At 44.7% G+C, this 18,671-nt stretch overlaps 1 protein-coding gene across 1 annotated transcript in view; it reads right to left on the minus strand.

Annotated features, from left to right (window-relative positions):
* LOC135525181 (ras-related protein Rab-26-like) overlaps positions 1-18,671 on the minus strand; it is a 106,775-nt gene that overhangs the window by 84,187 nt on the left and 3,917 nt on the right. Inside the window, exon 2 of the mRNA XM_064952916.1 lies at positions 11,351-11,461. Coding sequence (XP_064808988.1) covers positions 11,351-11,461 — 111 coding nt within the window. The remainder of the gene's footprint in view (positions 1-11,350; positions 11,462-18,671) is intronic.

Below are 18,671 nucleotides of genomic sequence, written 5' to 3' on the forward strand. Positions count from 1 at the left end.
AATGTGTTTTACTCGCACATCTCAGGCTTCCGAAGCTTCCCCACACATGCTTGAAGCTTGCAAACAACTCACCTATTTTTATGTGAAATGAACGTTGACAAACCCTCAGGGTGTAGAAAATGAGTAGCCTTTGTTTGAGAATGCATAATCAAGTCGAGTCTGTAGCTATGTGTCTGCAATTATATTGTTTACAGCTCTCAGCTCTCAAAAGAGTTGGCAAGAAAAACACACACAGATCGGAGACCAGGCTACGGAACAATGCATCTGCAGAATGAAGAGTCCGTCCGTATTCACACTGAGGTAACTCAGACAGACAGACAGACAGACAGACAGACAGACAGACAGACAGACAGACAGACAGACAGACAGACAGTTACTGCCGTAGCAGAGGTCTAATAAAGATAAGGCTGACTATGAGCCATGCTGCTCGGGCGGTCGCTCCTCTGTTCCTGGATCTTTAATTGTGTCCTCTCTGCTTGTCTGGCCGATAAGAGAAAAGACCACACTGATTTGGCGTTAGCATTAACACAAGGCTAAGCTGACACATGCTGCACCACCAGGGAAGGAACAATTCAATACTGTGTCAAGAGAAAAGGGCACATGCAACGTGAACTAGGTACATTCGGTCTCATGTTAGATTCAAGCAAAAACCATGTTGACCAAGCAAAAACCAAAGTGACAAGGACAACTGCACTGAGTGTACAAAACATTATGAACATCTGCTCTTTCCATGACAAAGACTGACCAAGTGAATCCAGGTGAAAGTTATTTGTGTCACTTGTTAAATCCATTTCAATCAGAGTAGGTGAAGGAGAGGAGACTGGTTAAAGACTACTTTTTAAGCCTTGAGAAAATTGAGACACGGATTGTGTATTTTGTTTTATTCAGAGGATGAACGGGCAAGACAAAAAATGTATGTGCCTTTGAACAGGGTACTGTAGTTGGTGCTAGGCGCACCAGTTTGAGTGTGTCAAGAACGTCAACGCTGTTGGGTTTTTCACGCTCAACAGTTTCCTGTGTGTATAAAGAATGGTCCACCACCCAAAGGTCATCCAGCCAACTTGACACAACCGTGGGAAGCATTGGTGTCAACATGGGTGTAATGTGTACGATATGTAGGAGACGTCTCCGATTGTCTGTCGCCAATCTATGTTCGTCAAAACCTGTTTGATCAGGATGAACTAGTTTGGGTAAAAATGACGTTTGCCTAGAACCTTGGCAATTTCATGTCACTGTTAATGACGTAGAGAGGCTCATGACTTGAGCAGAGAGTTGGGTCTTTACCTTTTTTATGTAACAGAGACATCAAACTCCCGTGGGATGCCATCCCATCCAGGGGATTTCCCTCGGTTCATATCTTCCAATGCATCATCATGCAGTTCATTGAGCATTATAGGTTATAGGTCATCTGTGCATCATAGGAGGAGAGTTGCTGTAGATTCAAGCCCTCAAAAAAGGGTCTCATGCTGCCTGAGGTATTTTGTACTTCAGAACTGTATAAACTTTCATTGTAATGTTTAAATTGTAAATTGATATATGGTGAATCACGCAAGAGAGCACCATTGTCAGAACGAATGGAAACAATGTCGGCAAGACTATCATTATTGCGTAATATTGCATTATTGCGTCATTTACTAGCTAAGAGGAAGCTAGGCCTATGACCGTCCAGATAATCAGTTTGTCGGACTCTATGAATTCAAAATTCCGCTCTTAATCAGAGTAAGGAATTGAACTCAGATTTGATTATCAATAATTCTCTCTCTTTCTCAGCAGAGAAACTGTTCTGCTGTTGACGAGTTAATGAGGATGAAATGGACTCAAGTTAGGGTCATTTTTGTTGTTGTTGATGCTATTGCTATTGTATTGTTTCCAGTGGTGATTTTAGCATGTAAATCTTGGTGGGGCAAACCCCCCCCAAATTTGGAGGGGATGCATGCCAGCAAAGCCACAGCACAACACTAAACAAAACATTAACTGCACTATAACGTAGTGACAAACGGTGCCCAAAAACTGTTAGGGCCTACATAAAGCTGTCCCAACAGCAGAGTCCCAACAGCAGTCCCAACACCTTACCACTACTACACCTGGCTATCAACGGAGACTTGTCTGGCAGCGAAACAGTTCACTCTATCCCATTTACTGCCTTAAAAAAACATACACTACCGGTCAAAAGTTTTAGAAAACCTACTCATTCAAGGGTTTTTCTTTATTTCATTTCATCATAGTGCTTGATGGTTTTGTGAGATGTGCGTGCTGGTGGCAGGTAAGTCAGGTGCAGGAGAACGAACTTGGTATAAACGGAGTCATGTAATAAGAACTCACAAACTCCAAAAACCAAAATATACAAAAAATAATAAAATGGGTACAAAACCCATCGCGCACCAACACATACTAGCACTAACATACAATCAAACAATCTCCAACAAGGACATGAGGGGAAACAGAGGGTGAAATACACAACATGTAATTGATGGGATTGGAACCAGGTGTGAAGGAAGACAAGACAAAACCAATGGAAAATGAAAAATGGATCAGTGATGGCTAGAAGATCGGTGACGTCTACCGCCGAACACCGCCCGAACAAGGAGAGGGACCGTCTTCGGCAGAAGCAGTGACTTGATGGTTTTTGCAACTGCACCTGAAAAAACTTTCAAAGTTCTTGAAATGTCCTGTATTAACTGACCTTCGTGTCTTAAAGTAATGATGGATTGTCATTTGACTTTGCTTATTTGAGCTGTTCTTGCCATAATATGGACTTGGTCTATTACCAAATAGGGCTGTATACCACCCCAAACCCCTCTTCTGTATACCACCCATAGCTTGTCACAACACAACTGATTGGCTCAAATGCATTAAGGAGGGAAGATATTCCACAAATTAACTAATAAGAAGGCACACCTGTTAATTAAAATGCATTCCAGGTGACTACCTCATGAAGCTGGTTGAGAGAATGCCAAGTGTGTGCAAAGCTGTCATCAAGACTGAAGAATCTCAAATGTAAAATATAATTTGTTTAAAACTTTTTTGGCTTCTACATGATTCCATATGCGTTATTTCATAGTTTTGATGTCTTCACTATTATTCTACAATGTAGAAAATAGTTTAAATAAATAACCGTTGAATGAGTAGGTGTTCTAAAACTTTTGACCGGTAGTGTAGCTGATATAGGTTGACTTGCTTAAACAAATGTGGCTTCTACTGACAATTGGGATGTACAAACTATGGAATAAGGGGACGACAAGCGGATAAGATGCAATCCGTAATTTCGATTAAGAGCGACCTAGGACGTAGTCAATATAACTACTTGTTCAGAACTTTTGAAATGTACTCTACACCAAGTCAGAACTGCAGGATAAATAAAGGGGGCATATAAGCAGACAATGAAAGCGCTTACAATATTTGATGATTACATTTCTCTAAAACAGGCTACATGTGCACCAGTCAGAACAGTAGGCAAGTCAGAACAGTAGGCAAAATTAAGAGGGGAAAATAGACCAAATTATTAGGGTGAGGCACATGGGCTACTAACAGCTTACTACACAACATTCACTAAGTATTACTTTCTTAGCTACAGTATACATATCTATCTGGCATATTACATCATTTAGGCAGCAGAATACAAGATGTGTCTGGACTCACCTTGTTGTGCTATGCTCATTTGAACAGGAAGGTGGTGCGGCTGTCATTCCTGGGCAAATTTTGTCATCAAACTTTATCACCAAAGTCTGGCATTCTCTGGATTTATGAGAGTCACAAGGTTGTGATAGAGCTCATATAATTAAAGATGGACTTTGATAACTAACTCTGACTTGTGTGTGGTTTGCTCTCATGATTTGGTAAATAGAGAACATTTCCACGACAATGGCCAATGTTGAAGGTTTATAATTTTAAGCTTGGAAAAGAGACCCTTAAAGCCAGACTTGGGACCACACAGCCACTCCACTGAATAGCAGGCTATTGATTGCTTTGCCATACTTGCAGTTAGCTACTAATTCATTTCAAACCACTCATTGTTGAATTTGCGATTTCCAATGTATTGTGTAATGTTTATGTCCAATGGACAATGAGAACCGATACATTTTATCGAAAAAAATTATATTCATTATTTCTCTTCATATGACAAGGGCTAAAAATAATTTGCCATTAGATTGTCGGCTTGATTCATGATGATGACTGCTAGCTTGCTAGCTAAGATTTTGAAAGTATAATGTTGACATGATCAGTCCAATCAAAGCTACTATAGATATAATGTTATTTGATGTCATTTTATCTGTGGCCAATGAACTTGAGCCTTCTTGGATTGGCACTTCTAATGTAACTATATGGCAGCTCCCAAGGGGCTTGAATTTTTGAGCTCTACCCTTAGAATTGGCGATGACGTAGTCTCCCCATGTGTGACAGAACACCTAGCCAATCCTGGCGCAACTAGAGAACATTACCCAATCACAGCGCAACTATATATCATTACCAACCCCTAGACTCTGTATTCTCTGCTGGCTGCCCCACCACCACAGAAAGCGCTGAGCCATGCTGAAACACTGGCATTTTGGAGCTGCTTTACTCAAGAAAGCAAAAAAAAGACCATATTCGTATTATGCGGCTTTATTAACTCAATGATTTAAAACAAATAGTTTTACATTGTTTGCAGATTGATATGTGACATGTATTAATGCCATAATAACATGCAAAACAGGCGAACTATGGGGCTCTGCCCCACCTTCCCTGAAAGACGGGTTGCCACTGATTGTTTCTAATGAACACTTGCATGGCATCCTACAGGAATCTATTATAATTCACAGACTCTTTGTTGAGGAGGATAAATTTATGTAAATCAGACCTGAATTGATTACAGAAATCTACATTTTTTAAGAGAGTGAGATTAAATCTCCACCTTTGGGCATGTTTTAGAGAATTGGTTACAGATCATGTGCATTTGTTTTTGTGACGACCAGACATAGACATTCACTACATATATATTTTTTAACCTTTTATTTAACTAGGCAAGTCAGTTAAAAGAACAAATGCTTATTTTCAATGACGGCCTAGGAACAGTGGGTTAACTGCCTTGTTCAGGGTCAGAACGACAATTGGAAGCACAGAATCATCTTGAATGTCATTGTATACTGTCGCATTAAGAATTCCCTTTCCTGGAAATAAGGGGCCTAGCCCGAACCATGAAAAAAAGCCCCAGACCATTATTCCTCCTCCACCAAACTCTACAGTTGCCACTATACATTCGGCCAGATTCATCCGTCGGACTGCCATATTGTGAAGCGTGATTCATCACACCAGAGAACCCACTTTTTAATTTTACCTTTATTTATTTAACTAGGCAAGTCAGTTAAGAGCACATTCTTATTTACAATGACAGCCTACCCCGGCCAAACCCTAACCTGGACGACGCTGGGTCAATTGTGCGCCGCCCTATGTGATTCCCAATCAAAGCCAGTTGTGATACAGCCTGGAATCAAACCAGGGTCTGTAGTGATGCCTCTAGCATTGAGATGCAGTGCTTTAGAACACTGCGCCACTCAGGAGACCAATGGCAGTGAGCTTTACACCACTCCAGCCAAAGCTTGGCAATGCGTATGGTGATCTTTGTGTGCGGCTGCTCGTCCCTTGAAACCCATTTCATGAAGCTCCTGACAAACAGTTATTGTGCTAATGTTGCTTTCAGAGGCAGTTTGGAACTCGGTAGTGGGTGTTGCAAACGAGGACAGACGTTTTTTACGCGCTAGGCGCTTCAGCACTCGGCGGTCCCATTCTGTGAGCTTGTGTGGCCAACCACTACGTGGCTGAGCTGTTGTTGAAAGTCACTGACCTCTTCAGTAAGGCCATTCTACAGCCAATGTTTGTCTATCGAGATTGCATGGCTGTATGCTCGATTTCATACACCTGTCAGTCGCGGGTGTGACTGAAATAGCCGAATCCACTAATTTGAAGGGGTGTCCACATACTTTGTCATGTATAGTGTGTGTACAATTTCCACCTTCTGAACTAGATGCACTAGCCTAGGGTGTACGCTTGGACGTGCATGTGTGTGAAAGGCAAGCATGAATATGCCAACATGCAAACACAGCATCGACGAGCTTATTAGTATTATATCCTGTTTATTACAGCCATGTATTTTCTCGGCTGACATTTTTATGTCCTGAGACTTGTATGAATGTGCTGCACTTTTACAATATGTATTAAACCCATTTATAAACTAGGTTGTTCGAGCTCTGAATGCTGATTGGATGAAAGCCGTGGTATATCAGACCGTATACCACGGGTATGACAAAACATTTATTTTTGCTGCTCTAATTACATTGGTAACCAGTTTATAATGAAAAAATAAGGCACCTCGGGAGTTTGTGATGTAGGACCAATATACCACGACTAATATACCACGACTCCGCGTTGCGTCATGCTAAGAACAGCCCTTAGCTGTGGTATATTGACCATATACCACACCTCCTCATGCCATATTGCTTAATTATAGCACAGGCTTCGTTAGAAAATAGCAAACTCAAAATAAACAACAGCCTTGAACTACCAATAACCACCATCATTTTCTGTAGATAACAGCCTATAAGTCTTTGCTGACAGGACATGTTTGAGGAACTGTTATGGTCTCAATAAAAGTCAAATGTTTCCTTAAAAAAAACCTCTCCATGTATTCCAACCTCCAGGCTAGGAGAGTTTAATGATAAAACCATGAATAAATCACTAAATGCATCTTTGAATAAATCTTTCAGTTCTACAGTATCATTAGGAGTGTGATTTTGTATTTATTGAGACTGCAATGATTCAACAGCACCCTATTCTTCAGAGAAAAGAACACACTTTAAAATGAGCGATTTCTTTTCAATCCTTTTCCCATCTCCATCTCCACCTCTCCTCCCAGCAGAGCAAGTTAAGAGCGTGGTCTAATTGTGCACACATCACCTCAGATTGCCACATTGCAATTACCCATGTCCCTGTGTGGTCACTGGTCAGTGAGTCCTGTCACACTACACAACACACGGAAGAGGTGTTGTGGCTCTGCTGGCCTCCTCGCTGACCGCACCGCTCCTTTAATGATTAGCTGGTGTACTGCTGCTGCTGGGCGATACAGCACTAGAGGCTAGGGGGCTGGGAGAGAGGGAAGGTAGAGAGAGAGAGAGAGAGAGAGAGAGCGAAAAGCCATCTGCTCAGAACGGGCAGCTGAAAGAGGGCCACTCCAAACCCCACATCTGAGCTACATTGGCCTCTCTCTCTCTCTCCCTCCCTCTCTATCTCCTAATATAGTGCATTGTTTGCCTTTTAGCACTTTGTCTAATCGTTTTACTGCCAATCTTTCATTATCCCACACTCTTTCTCCCATTCCCTCTTTCTCTTCACTCTCTAACATACTGTTTGAAACACATTTCAGCCCCCAACACAAACACACATCGATCTCTCCCTCTCCCTCTCCTTGCATCAGAGGAGAAGGAAGGAAACTGAATGGTAAACTCCAGTTTAATAGCTCCCACACATGAGCAAGCACACTCCTGAGACATACCGACAACGACTGATATGAAAAATAAACCCAGGACTCCCTCTGCCAATGAAGGGAGAGAAATCAAATCAACCAGCCGCCCATGCCGCCTTCCTCATATCCTAATGGCATCGGTGTGCTCGCTGCGCAAACACAGAATAAATATACTGTATGAGTGTTATCAAGGGCATCCACACTTGAAACTGTGTGTGAGTCATTCACTTTACTCATTATGTTTCATCAAGAAGCCAAACAACTGAAGGAGGAAGAGTAGGAGAGAAAGTTAATAAACAGATATATTGAGGAGAAGAGCATGAGATTGAGTGTTTTTGTTCTCTCCGTCACTGTGTGTGTATCATTTGCAGTGGTGTAAAGTACTTAAGTAAAAAGACTTAGTAGTTTTTGGGGGTATCTGTACTTTACTATTTATCTTTTTTGACTACTTTTACTTCACCACATTCCTAAAGAAAAGAATGTACTTTTTACTCCATACATTTTCCCTGACACCCAAAAGTACTCATTACATTTTGACAGGAAAATGGTCCAGTTCACACGCTTGTCAAGAGAACATCCCTGGTCATCCCTACTGAGTCTGATCATGTCGGACCCAGTAAACACAAACGCTTTGTTTATAAATTAGTGTCTGTGTTGGAGTAAGCCACTGGCTATGTGTAAGTAAAATGTATTTATACTTTCACTTTTACTTTTGTATACTGAAGTATATTTTTGCAATTACATTGACTTTTGATACTATAAGTATATTTAAAACCAAATACTTTTAGACTTTTACTCGAGTAGTATTTTACTGGGTGACTTTCACTTTGAGTCATTTTCTACTATCTTTACTTTTACTCACGTATGATATTTGAGTACTTTTTCCACCACTGATCCTTTGTGCTTCTGTCTCACTTTGACCTCTTTCCACTTGTAATAAGTACCGAACTGAACTGAACTGTCCGGGCTTTAAACAGGTTCCGTTCCGTGCTGCTTCTGTACGAATTGGCTTTAGTAAGGTAGGAGGTAGGATGTCTTACGCAACATGTAAAGTGTTGGTCCCATGTTTCATGAGCTGAAATAAAAGATTGCAGATATTTTCCATATGCACAGAAAGCTTATTTCTCTCAAGTTTTGTGCACAAATTTGTTTACATCCCTGTTAGTGAGCATTTCTCCTTTGCCAGGATAATCGATCCACCCGACATGTGTGGCATATCAAGAAGCTGATTATGTTCATTACACAGGTGCACCTTGTGCTGGGGACAATAAAAGGCCACTCTCTCTAAAATGTGCCATTTTGTCACAGAACTCAATGCCACAGATGTCTCAAGTTTTGAGGAAGTGTGCAATTGGCATGCTGACTGCAGGAATGTTCACCAGAGCTGTTGAATGTTTATCGACCATAAGCCTCCAATATTATTTTAGAGAATTTGGCAGTACGTCCAACCGGCCTCTCGACCACGCCAGTCCAGGACATCCACATCCAGCTTATACACCTGTGGAATCATCTGAGACCAAAGACCCGGGCAGCCGATGAAACTGTGGGTTTGCACAACCAAAGAATTTATGCACAAACTGTCAGAAACCGTCTCATGGAAGCTCATCTGCGTGCTTGTCATCCCATACCAGGGTATTGACCTGACTGTAGTTTGACGTTGTAATTGACTTCAGTGGGCAAATGCTCTCCTTCGATGGCCACTGGCACGCTGGAGAAGTGTGCTCTTCATGGATGAATCACAGGTTTCAACTGTACCAGGCAGTTTTGACGAGATCCTGAGGCCCATTGTTGTGCCATTCCCCTCATGTTTCAGCATGATAATACACAGCCCCATGTCGCAAGGATCTTTACACAATTCCTGAAAGCTGAAAGTGTCCCAGTTCTTCCATGGCCTGCATACTCACCAGACATGTCACCTATTGAGCATGTTTGGGATGCTCTGGATCGACGTATGGCAGCGTGTTCCAGTTCCCACCAATATCCAGCAACTTCGCATAGCCATTGAAGAAGAGTGGGACAACATTCCACAGGCCACAATCAACAGCCTGATCAACCCTATGCGAAGGAGATGTGTCACGCTGCATGAGGCAAATGGTGGTCACATGTAGTGATTCCTACAAGGAACCACAAATGGTGGTCACAAGTAGTGATTCCTACAAATGGTGGTTCCTTGTAGTAAGTGCAATTTAGTCAAATCTTTGAAACTGTTGCATTTTGTGTTTATATTTTTGTTCAGTGTAGTTTCAGCAAATGGGAAAACATACAACGCAAGGGGTGGAACTGGCGATACAGTTTGTATGGAAAAGGGTCCATAAGTAATGGTCACCAGGGCTGTAACCAGGTTTTGAATTATAGTGAGGTCCATAATGGGTAAGTCTCCCTCCCTCAGGACATTTTTTGAAAGTTGAAGCTCATTTACTGCATTTCTATACAATTACAAATATTTAAAATGCTATTTGGAGAACAGCAAAGACAAGCAAAAAGGACTCCAGCCATTATCACCTTGGCTGCTGTAGGTTCCTTCATCTCAGTCGTTCTACAAACACTTTGAGTCGACGCCTACTTTGAGTCGACTCCGAGCTGGGGTAGTTTGTTTCACGTGCCATGAGAGGGCGGAGTTAGCTGTTTGAGAGAGTCGGGAATGTGCTGCTAAAAATCCCGAGGACGCAGGTGAACATAACGAACAAACCGCTATTCATAATTCCACTCATTCGCAAAGAGGCAGGTGCGATTGGAGCTCTGTCCGATCAAGAATTGAAGCATTCTGATCTTTGATCAACTCTGGGAGCAATATTTAGATGTTGACCCATAATTTTGTTTCTTTATTGTGTACAAAATCTATATATGTTTTATTTTTTTATTAAAACATTACCAAGGTCCGGATCTCGGTGTCCTCATACGTAGTTACAGCCCCAAGTGGCCATCATGGAAAAAAAGAAACATATTAGGAGGGAAAATGTATTAAATTAAAGATGAATGAATTGAATAAACAAATGTATATGCAGTAGTAGAACCTCCGAGTAGACAACATGAGCTTGAGAGCGTTTATGCAGAAAGGATTCATGGTTTTATATACAGATCAAGGACAGCTTGGATGGTGAAAATGGGAAAAGTGTACAATCATTTTTTTCTTAGGTTGAACCAAGGGAATCATCGCAAGAAAAGTGTCATCAAACCGTATTCCGTTGAAGGGCTTAATTTATTATCAACCAACCAGACATTACAGGAGCAAGTACAATATTTGAGTATCATTTTTTTCTTTTGAAGAACCGCTAACCCCGTTAACAGAACTTGACTAGCATCTTCTTCCCAGTGGACATGCTTGGCATCCACGTCCTAGAAATAATGAAGGATCATGTAAAGGACAACTTTGATTGGAATCTAGCCAAAATTGACAATACTATTGCCGTGGAAAGGTAAAACTGTGTCTTCATATGGCAGAGTGACAGTGATAAACACCTTAATTGTCTCTCAGTTGATCGATCACTTCCATCTTTCAGCAGTTTCAAGCCAAGATATTTTAGTGTAAATGGAATGGTAAACCAGAAAAGGTCAAAAGGAAATATATCTATAACACGTATGACAATGAAGGCCTGAACCTAAAGAATATTGAAGCCTTGAATCAATATCTGAAATGCTATTGGACCTCGTGAAATCTTAAAAAAGGCAAACCCACTTTTCAATTCCAAAATATCCTTTTATACATTTGAAGTCTTTGCACTTTACTTGGTTCCTGCAGGATTTTTCAATGGACATATCCGCATTCTTCAAATAATCAATCCTGTGTATGTGTGGTGTGTGCGTGTGTGCGTGTGTGCATGTGCAAGTGAGAGTCTGAGTGTGGTGTCTACTCACCCTGAAGTCAATGCCCACAGTAGAAATAAAGCTGCCAGCCAAGAAAGCTCCGTCCTTGAAGCGAACCAGCAGGCAAGTCTTCCCTACACCTGAGTCTCCCACCAGCATCACCTGTAGAGAGACACAAATGACTTTATTTTATGTTCTCATGGTCCCTTGGAAGATTATCCACATTGTCGGGCTTGTACACAGCCTGTACACCCAGAGTGAGAGCGAGAGAGAGATAGAGACAGACAGAGACAGAGAGACGGACAAAGACAGAGAGACAGAAACAACGAGAGAGAGAAAGACAGAAACAGACCTTTTAGAGACAAAGAGACAAAGAGAAAGACAGACCGAAAAACCGTCAGATACATCTCCATCTGCTGAGCACCTCCATCTCCTCTGAATCCCAATGGCATTGTGCTCAGTAGTGAAGGTCAATGATCACCACATCATGTAGCTTTACTACACACAGTGAGGTGATTTGTCGAAGTCTGAGGAATGAGTCTGTGTCTGTCTGAGAAATCACCTAACCTGCCTTCAGACCTCCATCTCTGACACGAATCACTGTCTACCTCAGACTTCTTTCCCTCTTAGTGTGGCAAACTCACTCTATGAAACTGTAAGTCAAGGCCAGGGGAGACCAGAATAGGAGGATCAACGATAAAGGGGAGACTCAGAGGTGTGTGTGTGTGTGTGTGTGTGTGTGTGTGTGTGTGTGTGTGTGTGTGTGTGTGTGTGTGTGTGTGTGTGTGTGCGTGCGTGCCTGCCTGTTTGCATATGCGTGGGAAGTGTAGCTCAGACTGTGCTCAAACAGCTCAGAGGGACAAATGAATTCACATCTTCAAAAACACAGGAGTTCAGTTCACATAAAAATACACAGCTACAGAGTAAACAAGCTGGCATCTGAGCGAAGCACTCACTCTCACATCAAAGAGAAAGACTGCATCCTATGGGAGTGATCTGGGAAAGAGGTGGGAAGAACAGGGGGCACCGGAACTGAAGAGGGGGCATGGGGCAATACTAGGCTAATTTTCCAGTGTTCTCAAGTTGGTCATTGTAGTATCACAGTGCAGGCTATAGAACTTGACTTGAGAATTGATTTTAGAGTAAGTTCAGGTATAAGCAATAAGGCCTGAGAAGGTGTGGTATATGGCCAATATCCCACAGTTAAGGGCTGTTCTTATGCACAATGCAACTTGTACCTTTATTGATTTATTTAACTAGGTAAGTCAGTTAATAAGAACAAATTCTTATTTTTAATGACAGCCTGGGAACAGTGGGTTAACTACCTGTTCAGGGGCAGAATGACAGATTTGTACCTTGTCAGCTCGGGGATTTGAACTTGCAACCTTTCAGTTACTAGTCCAACACTCTAACCACTAGGCTACAAAGCCCCCCCTAGCCATGGTATATTGGTCATATACCACAAATCCCAGAGGTACCTTATTGCAATTAAAAACTGTTAACCAACATAATTAGAACAGTAAAAATAATATATCAGAACATATACCCATGGCATACTAATATATCATGGCTGTCAGCCAATTGGCATTCATTGCTCGAATCACCCAGTTTATAATAAGAAATAAAGGTTTGACCTGGATATAGCACACCAGATCCTATGCATCCTTGGATATGACACCCCCACCCCCCCCCCCTCCCACAAACACACACAACCAGATGGCATGAGCACAACGCAGGCATGATACAACTAGGCAACACTCACGTTCAGCTACTACAGTAATCTGAATGTATAAATGATTGATGAGTCGTACACACTTTCCGATGCCAGGCTCATAATCCCTTATGTGGTGTGGGGTGGGATGGTGTGGTGCCCTGCGTAGCATGTCAGTGTTTGTTCTTGTCCCACTGTGCATGTTTGAGTGCTGCTTTGGCAGTGGCACACGCTTGTCTCCCATATCCTTGTTGACACAGCTGTGGCCCAGGAGTTGACAATGCAGTTGTTAATGTCAGTTCATTATGCAGTGTAATGTAACAAAACATCCTTAACAATCATTAGGCAAATGTCATGTGCCTTGGTTCTAAAATGTCTTGATTTATTTTAACCTTAAAAAAAAAGGATATCCCTACCAGCCAAAACCTCCCTAATCCGGACGACGCTAGGCCAATTGTGCGTCGCCCTACGGACCTCCCGGTCGAGGCCGGCTGCGACAGAGCCTGGGCGCGAACCCAGAGTCTCTGGTGGCACAGCTAGCGCTGCAGTGCCCTAGACCACTGTGCAAGCCGGGAGGCCTTTACTTGAACCTTTTGATGATATTGATGCTGGTCAGAATGTTTGCTTTTATATTCAGCGTTGGTGGATGGAGCGAGACATGATGTCCCAGATGTGCTCAATTGGATTCAGGTCTGGGGAACTGGCGGGCCAGTCCATAGCATCAATGCCTTCCTCTTGCAGGAACTGCTGACACACTCCAGCCACATGAGGTCTAGCATTGTCTTGCATTAGGAGGAAACCAGGGCCAACCGCACCAGCATATGGTCTCACAAGGGGTCTGAGGATCTCATCTCGGTACCTAATAGCAGTCAGGCTACCTCTGGCGAGCACATGGAGGGCTGTGCGGCCCCCCCAAAGAAATGCCACCCCACACCATGACTAACCCACCGCCAAACCGGTCATGCTGGAGGATGTTGCAGGCAGAAGAACGTTCTCCAAGGCGTCTCCAGACTGTCACGTCTGTCACATATGCTCAGTGTGAACCTGCTTTCATCTGTGAAGAGCACAGGGCGCCAGTGGCGAATTTGCCAATCTTGGTCTTCTCTGGCAAATGAAAAACGTCCTGCACGGTGTTGGGCTGTAAGCACAACCCCCACCTGTGGAAGTTGGGCCCTCATACCACAGGTGGAATCCAATCAAGTTGTAGAAACATCTCACGGATGATCAATGGAAACAGGATGCACCTGATCTCAATTTTGAGTCTCATAGCAAATGGTCTGAATACTTTCTGTTTCAAATTTTTCATACATTTGCAAACACAAATTTCTTAACACATGTCTTCTGTCAGGACCCGGTTTCGAACCTGGGTCTCCGGAGTGAGAAACAGTCACTTAACCAACTGAGCCACGAATAGACAGCAGAACCCAGAAGATGAGGCAGACACAGCAGTACTTAAGACGGTGAATTTAATAAAGAAAAAATCCAAAAATACAAAAATGGCAAATCCAAAAAGGTGGAAGGAAAAACACAAAAGAACTCAAAAGAAACTCACCAAAAATAAACAAAAACAAAAAACAGAATACCACAAGAACGTCACCCGGAATCGACAAGAGCACACAGAACACTAGGGCAGGGTGCTAACATACAAACACAGAGCACAGAACTGAGGGAAACAAAGGGTTTAAATACAATCAGGGGAAAACGAGACACAGGTGCAAACAATAATGGGGATCAAGGGAAAAACACAGGGACAAAAAGCACAATGGGGACATCTACTGACAAAAACCCGGAACAACCCTGGCCAAATCCTGACAGAATCCCCCCCCTAGGAACGGCTCCTGACGTTCCTACCAGCTCTCTCAGGGTGGAGGACCCTGAACTGACGAATGAGGTCAGGGTCCAGGATGTCTTTGGCAGGAACCCAGGAGCGCTCCTCAGGACCGTAGCCTTCCCAGTCCACCAGATACTGCCAGGACCGCTGCACCCGGCGGGAATCCAGTATCCGGTGGACGGTATAAGCCGGCTGGCCTCCAATGACACGAGGCGGAGGGGGAGGTCTGTCTGCCGGGACAAGGGGAGAAAAAACAACAGGTTTTAACAATGACACATGAAATGTGGGATTAATCTTAAGGGATCTGGGTAAGTGTAGGCGATAAGAAACTGGGTTAACTCTCCTGGCAACCTTGAAGGGACCGATGTATTTTTGGGACAGCTTGCGAGACTCCACCCGTAGAGGTAAGTCTCTTGTGGAAAGCCAGACTCTCTGGCCGGGGCGCAGGGTAGGCCCGGGACGGCGACGTCTGTTGGCTTGTTGTTGATACCTCTGTGAGGAACGCATCAGATTAAGACGGGTCTTCCTCCACATAAGCCGACAGCGTCTGACGAACCTCAAGGCTGAAGGCACTCTGACTTCTGCCTCCTGGTCCGGGAACAATGGAGGAGCATAGCCAAACTGACACTCGTGCGGGGACATACCAGTGGAGGAGGAGCGCAAGGTGTTGTGCGCATATTCGGCCCAAACAATAAAGGATGACCATGTGGACGGGTTGTCACGAGTCATACATCGGAGGGTGGTTTCCAGCTCTTGATTCATCCTCTCTGTTTGGCCGTTGGACTCCGGATGATACCCTGAAGATAGACTGGCAGAAGCCCCCATGAGTTGGCAGAAGGCCTTCCAAAACCTTGAGGCGAACTGGGGACCTCTGTCAGAAACCACATCTTGAGGAATGCCGAAGACTCGGAACACATGATTAATTACCAACTCTGCCGTTTCCTTGGCAGAAGGTAACTTAGTCAGAGGGACGAACCTGGCCGCCTTTGAAAACCTGTCGATTATGACTAGGATAGTAGTATTGCCATGGGATGGAGGAAGTCCAGTAATAAAGTCCAATGAGATATGGGACCAGGGTCTGTGGGGAACAGGTAAAGGATGAAGGAGTCCTTGAGGGCGGAGGTGAGAAGATTTGCCCTGGCAGCACACGGGGCAGGCATTGACGAAAGTGGCAACGTCTTCTCTTATGGTAGGCCACCAGAACTTACGCTGGATGAACTCCAAGGTGCGACCTACGCCCGGATGACAGGTGAGGCGAGAGGAGTGCCCCCACAGAAGGACCTGAGTCCTCACTGCCTTGGGGACAAACAACCGATTGGCAGGGCCTCCTTTAGGGTCCGGTTCGCTAGCTTGAGCACGTCTCACGGTATCCTCAACTTGCCACGAGATCGGAGCCACAATCTTAGCAGCAGGAAGGACAGGCATGTCCGTGTCATCTCGAATGGCAGGAGCGTAGACTCGGGACAGGGCATCCGGTTTGAGATTCTTCGACCCGGGCCGATAGGTGAGGATAAACTGGAATCGATTGAAGAAAAGAGACCATCTAGCTTGTCTAGAGTTCAATCGCTTCGCCTGCTGGATATACTCCAGATTTTTGTGGTCCGTAAGCACTTGAAACGGGTGAGAAGCCCCCTCGAGCCAGTGTCTCCATTCCTTCAATGCCATCTTAACCGCTAGGAGTTCACGATCCCCCACATCGTAGTTCCTCTCAGTCGGGGTAAGCCGGTGTGAGAAGAAAGCGCACGGATGAAGCTTCTTGTCTTCACCCTCTGAGACAGGACAGCTCCAACACCAACCTCTGATGAGTCTACCTCCACCACAAATGGTTCATCCGTAGTCGGTAGTATCAGGATGGGAGCAGAGAGGATGCGCTGCTTGAGTCCTTGGAAGGCCGTCTCAGCTTCTCTTCCCCAAAAAAACTTGCATTGCCACCTTTGGTTAAAGCTGAGAGAGGAGCTGCCACCAAACTGAAGTTCTTGATGAACTTGCGGTAAAAGTTTGTGAAGCCCAGGAAACGCTGAACATCCTTAACGGATTTGGGGTGGGCCAATCCGCTACCGCCCCTACCTTCCTAGGGTCCATTTGGATTCGACCGGGTTCCACTACAAATCCCAGGAATTGTACTCGGGATGAATGGAATTCACATTTTTCCGGCTTAACGTACAGATGGCTGTCCAGGAGGCGTTTGAGTACTTGTCTGACATGCTTAGTGTGTTCTTGAAGGGAGCTCGAAAAGATGAGGATGTCATCCAAGTAAACGAACACAAATATGTTAAGCATATCCCTAAGCACATCGTTTATGAGCGCTTGAACACCGCTGGGGCGTTGGTCAGGCCGAAGGGCATCACCAAGTATTCATAGTGACCAGTAGGCGTGTTGAAAGCGGTCTTCCACTCGTCACCAGGTCTGATCCGCACAAGATGGTATGCGTTCCGCAGGTCAAGCTTAGTGAAAACAACTGCTTCCTGGAGCAGCTCGAAGGCTGTGGCCATAAGGGGTAGCGGGTAACGGTTACGGACGGTTATGTCATTGAGTCCCCGGTAGTCGATGCAAGGACGTAACCCACCATCTTTCTTGGCCACAAAGAAAAACCCTGCTCCCGCCGGGGAGGTTGATGGACGCATGAGGCCTGCTTCCAGAGAGTCCTTGATGTAGGTATCCATAGCAGCTCGTTCGGGTGGAGATAGGGAAAAGATCCGACCCCTGGGGGGCAAGTGCCCGGAAACAGGTCGATGGGGCAATCGTAAGATCTATGGGGTGGTAGCATGGTGGCCCTCTGTTTGCTAAACACCAGTTTGAGGTCATGGTAACACTCGGGAACTCGGGTCAGGTCGATGGATTCTAAAGACTCGGGAGTAGAACTCGGGGAATTCTGGAAAATACAAGTAGCTTGGCACGTAGGACCCCACTGCTTGATAGTGCCCACAGACCAGTCGATGTGAGGGTTATGACTGTGAAGCCAGGGGTATCCAAGGACGAGAGGGAACTCGGAACAGGAGATCAAATGAAAGTTCATCAATTCCTGGTGTTGTGAAACTGAAAGTCTCAAGGAGGTAGTGACATGAGTGACAAGTCCAGATCCCAAAGGGCTTCCATCCAATGTAGTAACCCTCATGGGGTCACTTAGAAGTTCAGAAGGAACGCCATTCTCCTTCGCCCAGACACCATCCATGAAGTTACCTGCGGCTCCAGAGTCTACCAAGGCTTGAAGGTGAAGCTTGTGGTTGTCCCAGGAGAGGGTGACTGGAATGAGCAGACGGGAGTTGGACGGATGGGAGGAGGTTATGTTTCCCGTTACAGTTCCCCCGGTCTGTACGGGACAGAGCGTTTCCCTGGAGCCCGGGACACGTGGAACGGAAATGGCCCGGTTTGCCGCAATATAGACAGCGTCGCTCCCTCATCCGGCGGTCTCTCTCAGCCTGGGAGATGCGTCCAATCTGCATGGGTTCCGGTGGAGCCAGTGATGATAAAGGTGGGGACTCGGAGCTGGGACTGATAGGAGCTAGAGGTCTACGGTTGAGTTCTCTCTCTCAGACGCTGGTCAATGCGTGAGGCCAACTTGATCAGGGACTCGAGATTGTCCGGTGGTTCCCGAGTGGCCAGTTCATCTTGGATAGTGTCGGAAAGGCCTTTCAGAAAACACACCGTGAGCGCCTCGTTGTTCCAGCCACTCGCTGCTGCCACCGTGCGGAACTGGATGGCATAGTCCGTCACGCTGCGCCAACCTTGATGGAGAGTCAGGAGCTGTTTGGCTGAGTCAGAACCACTGCTTGGGCCTTGAAACACTCGTTTGAATTCCTCAGCAAAGGCAGAGTAGCTGGCACAGCAGG

Source organism: Oncorhynchus masou, chromosome 31 (genome assembly GCF_036934945.1).
Source record: "Oncorhynchus masou masou isolate Uvic2021 chromosome 31, UVic_Omas_1.1, whole genome shotgun sequence".
Lineage (NCBI taxonomy): Eukaryota > Metazoa > Chordata > Actinopteri > Salmoniformes > Salmonidae > Oncorhynchus > Oncorhynchus masou.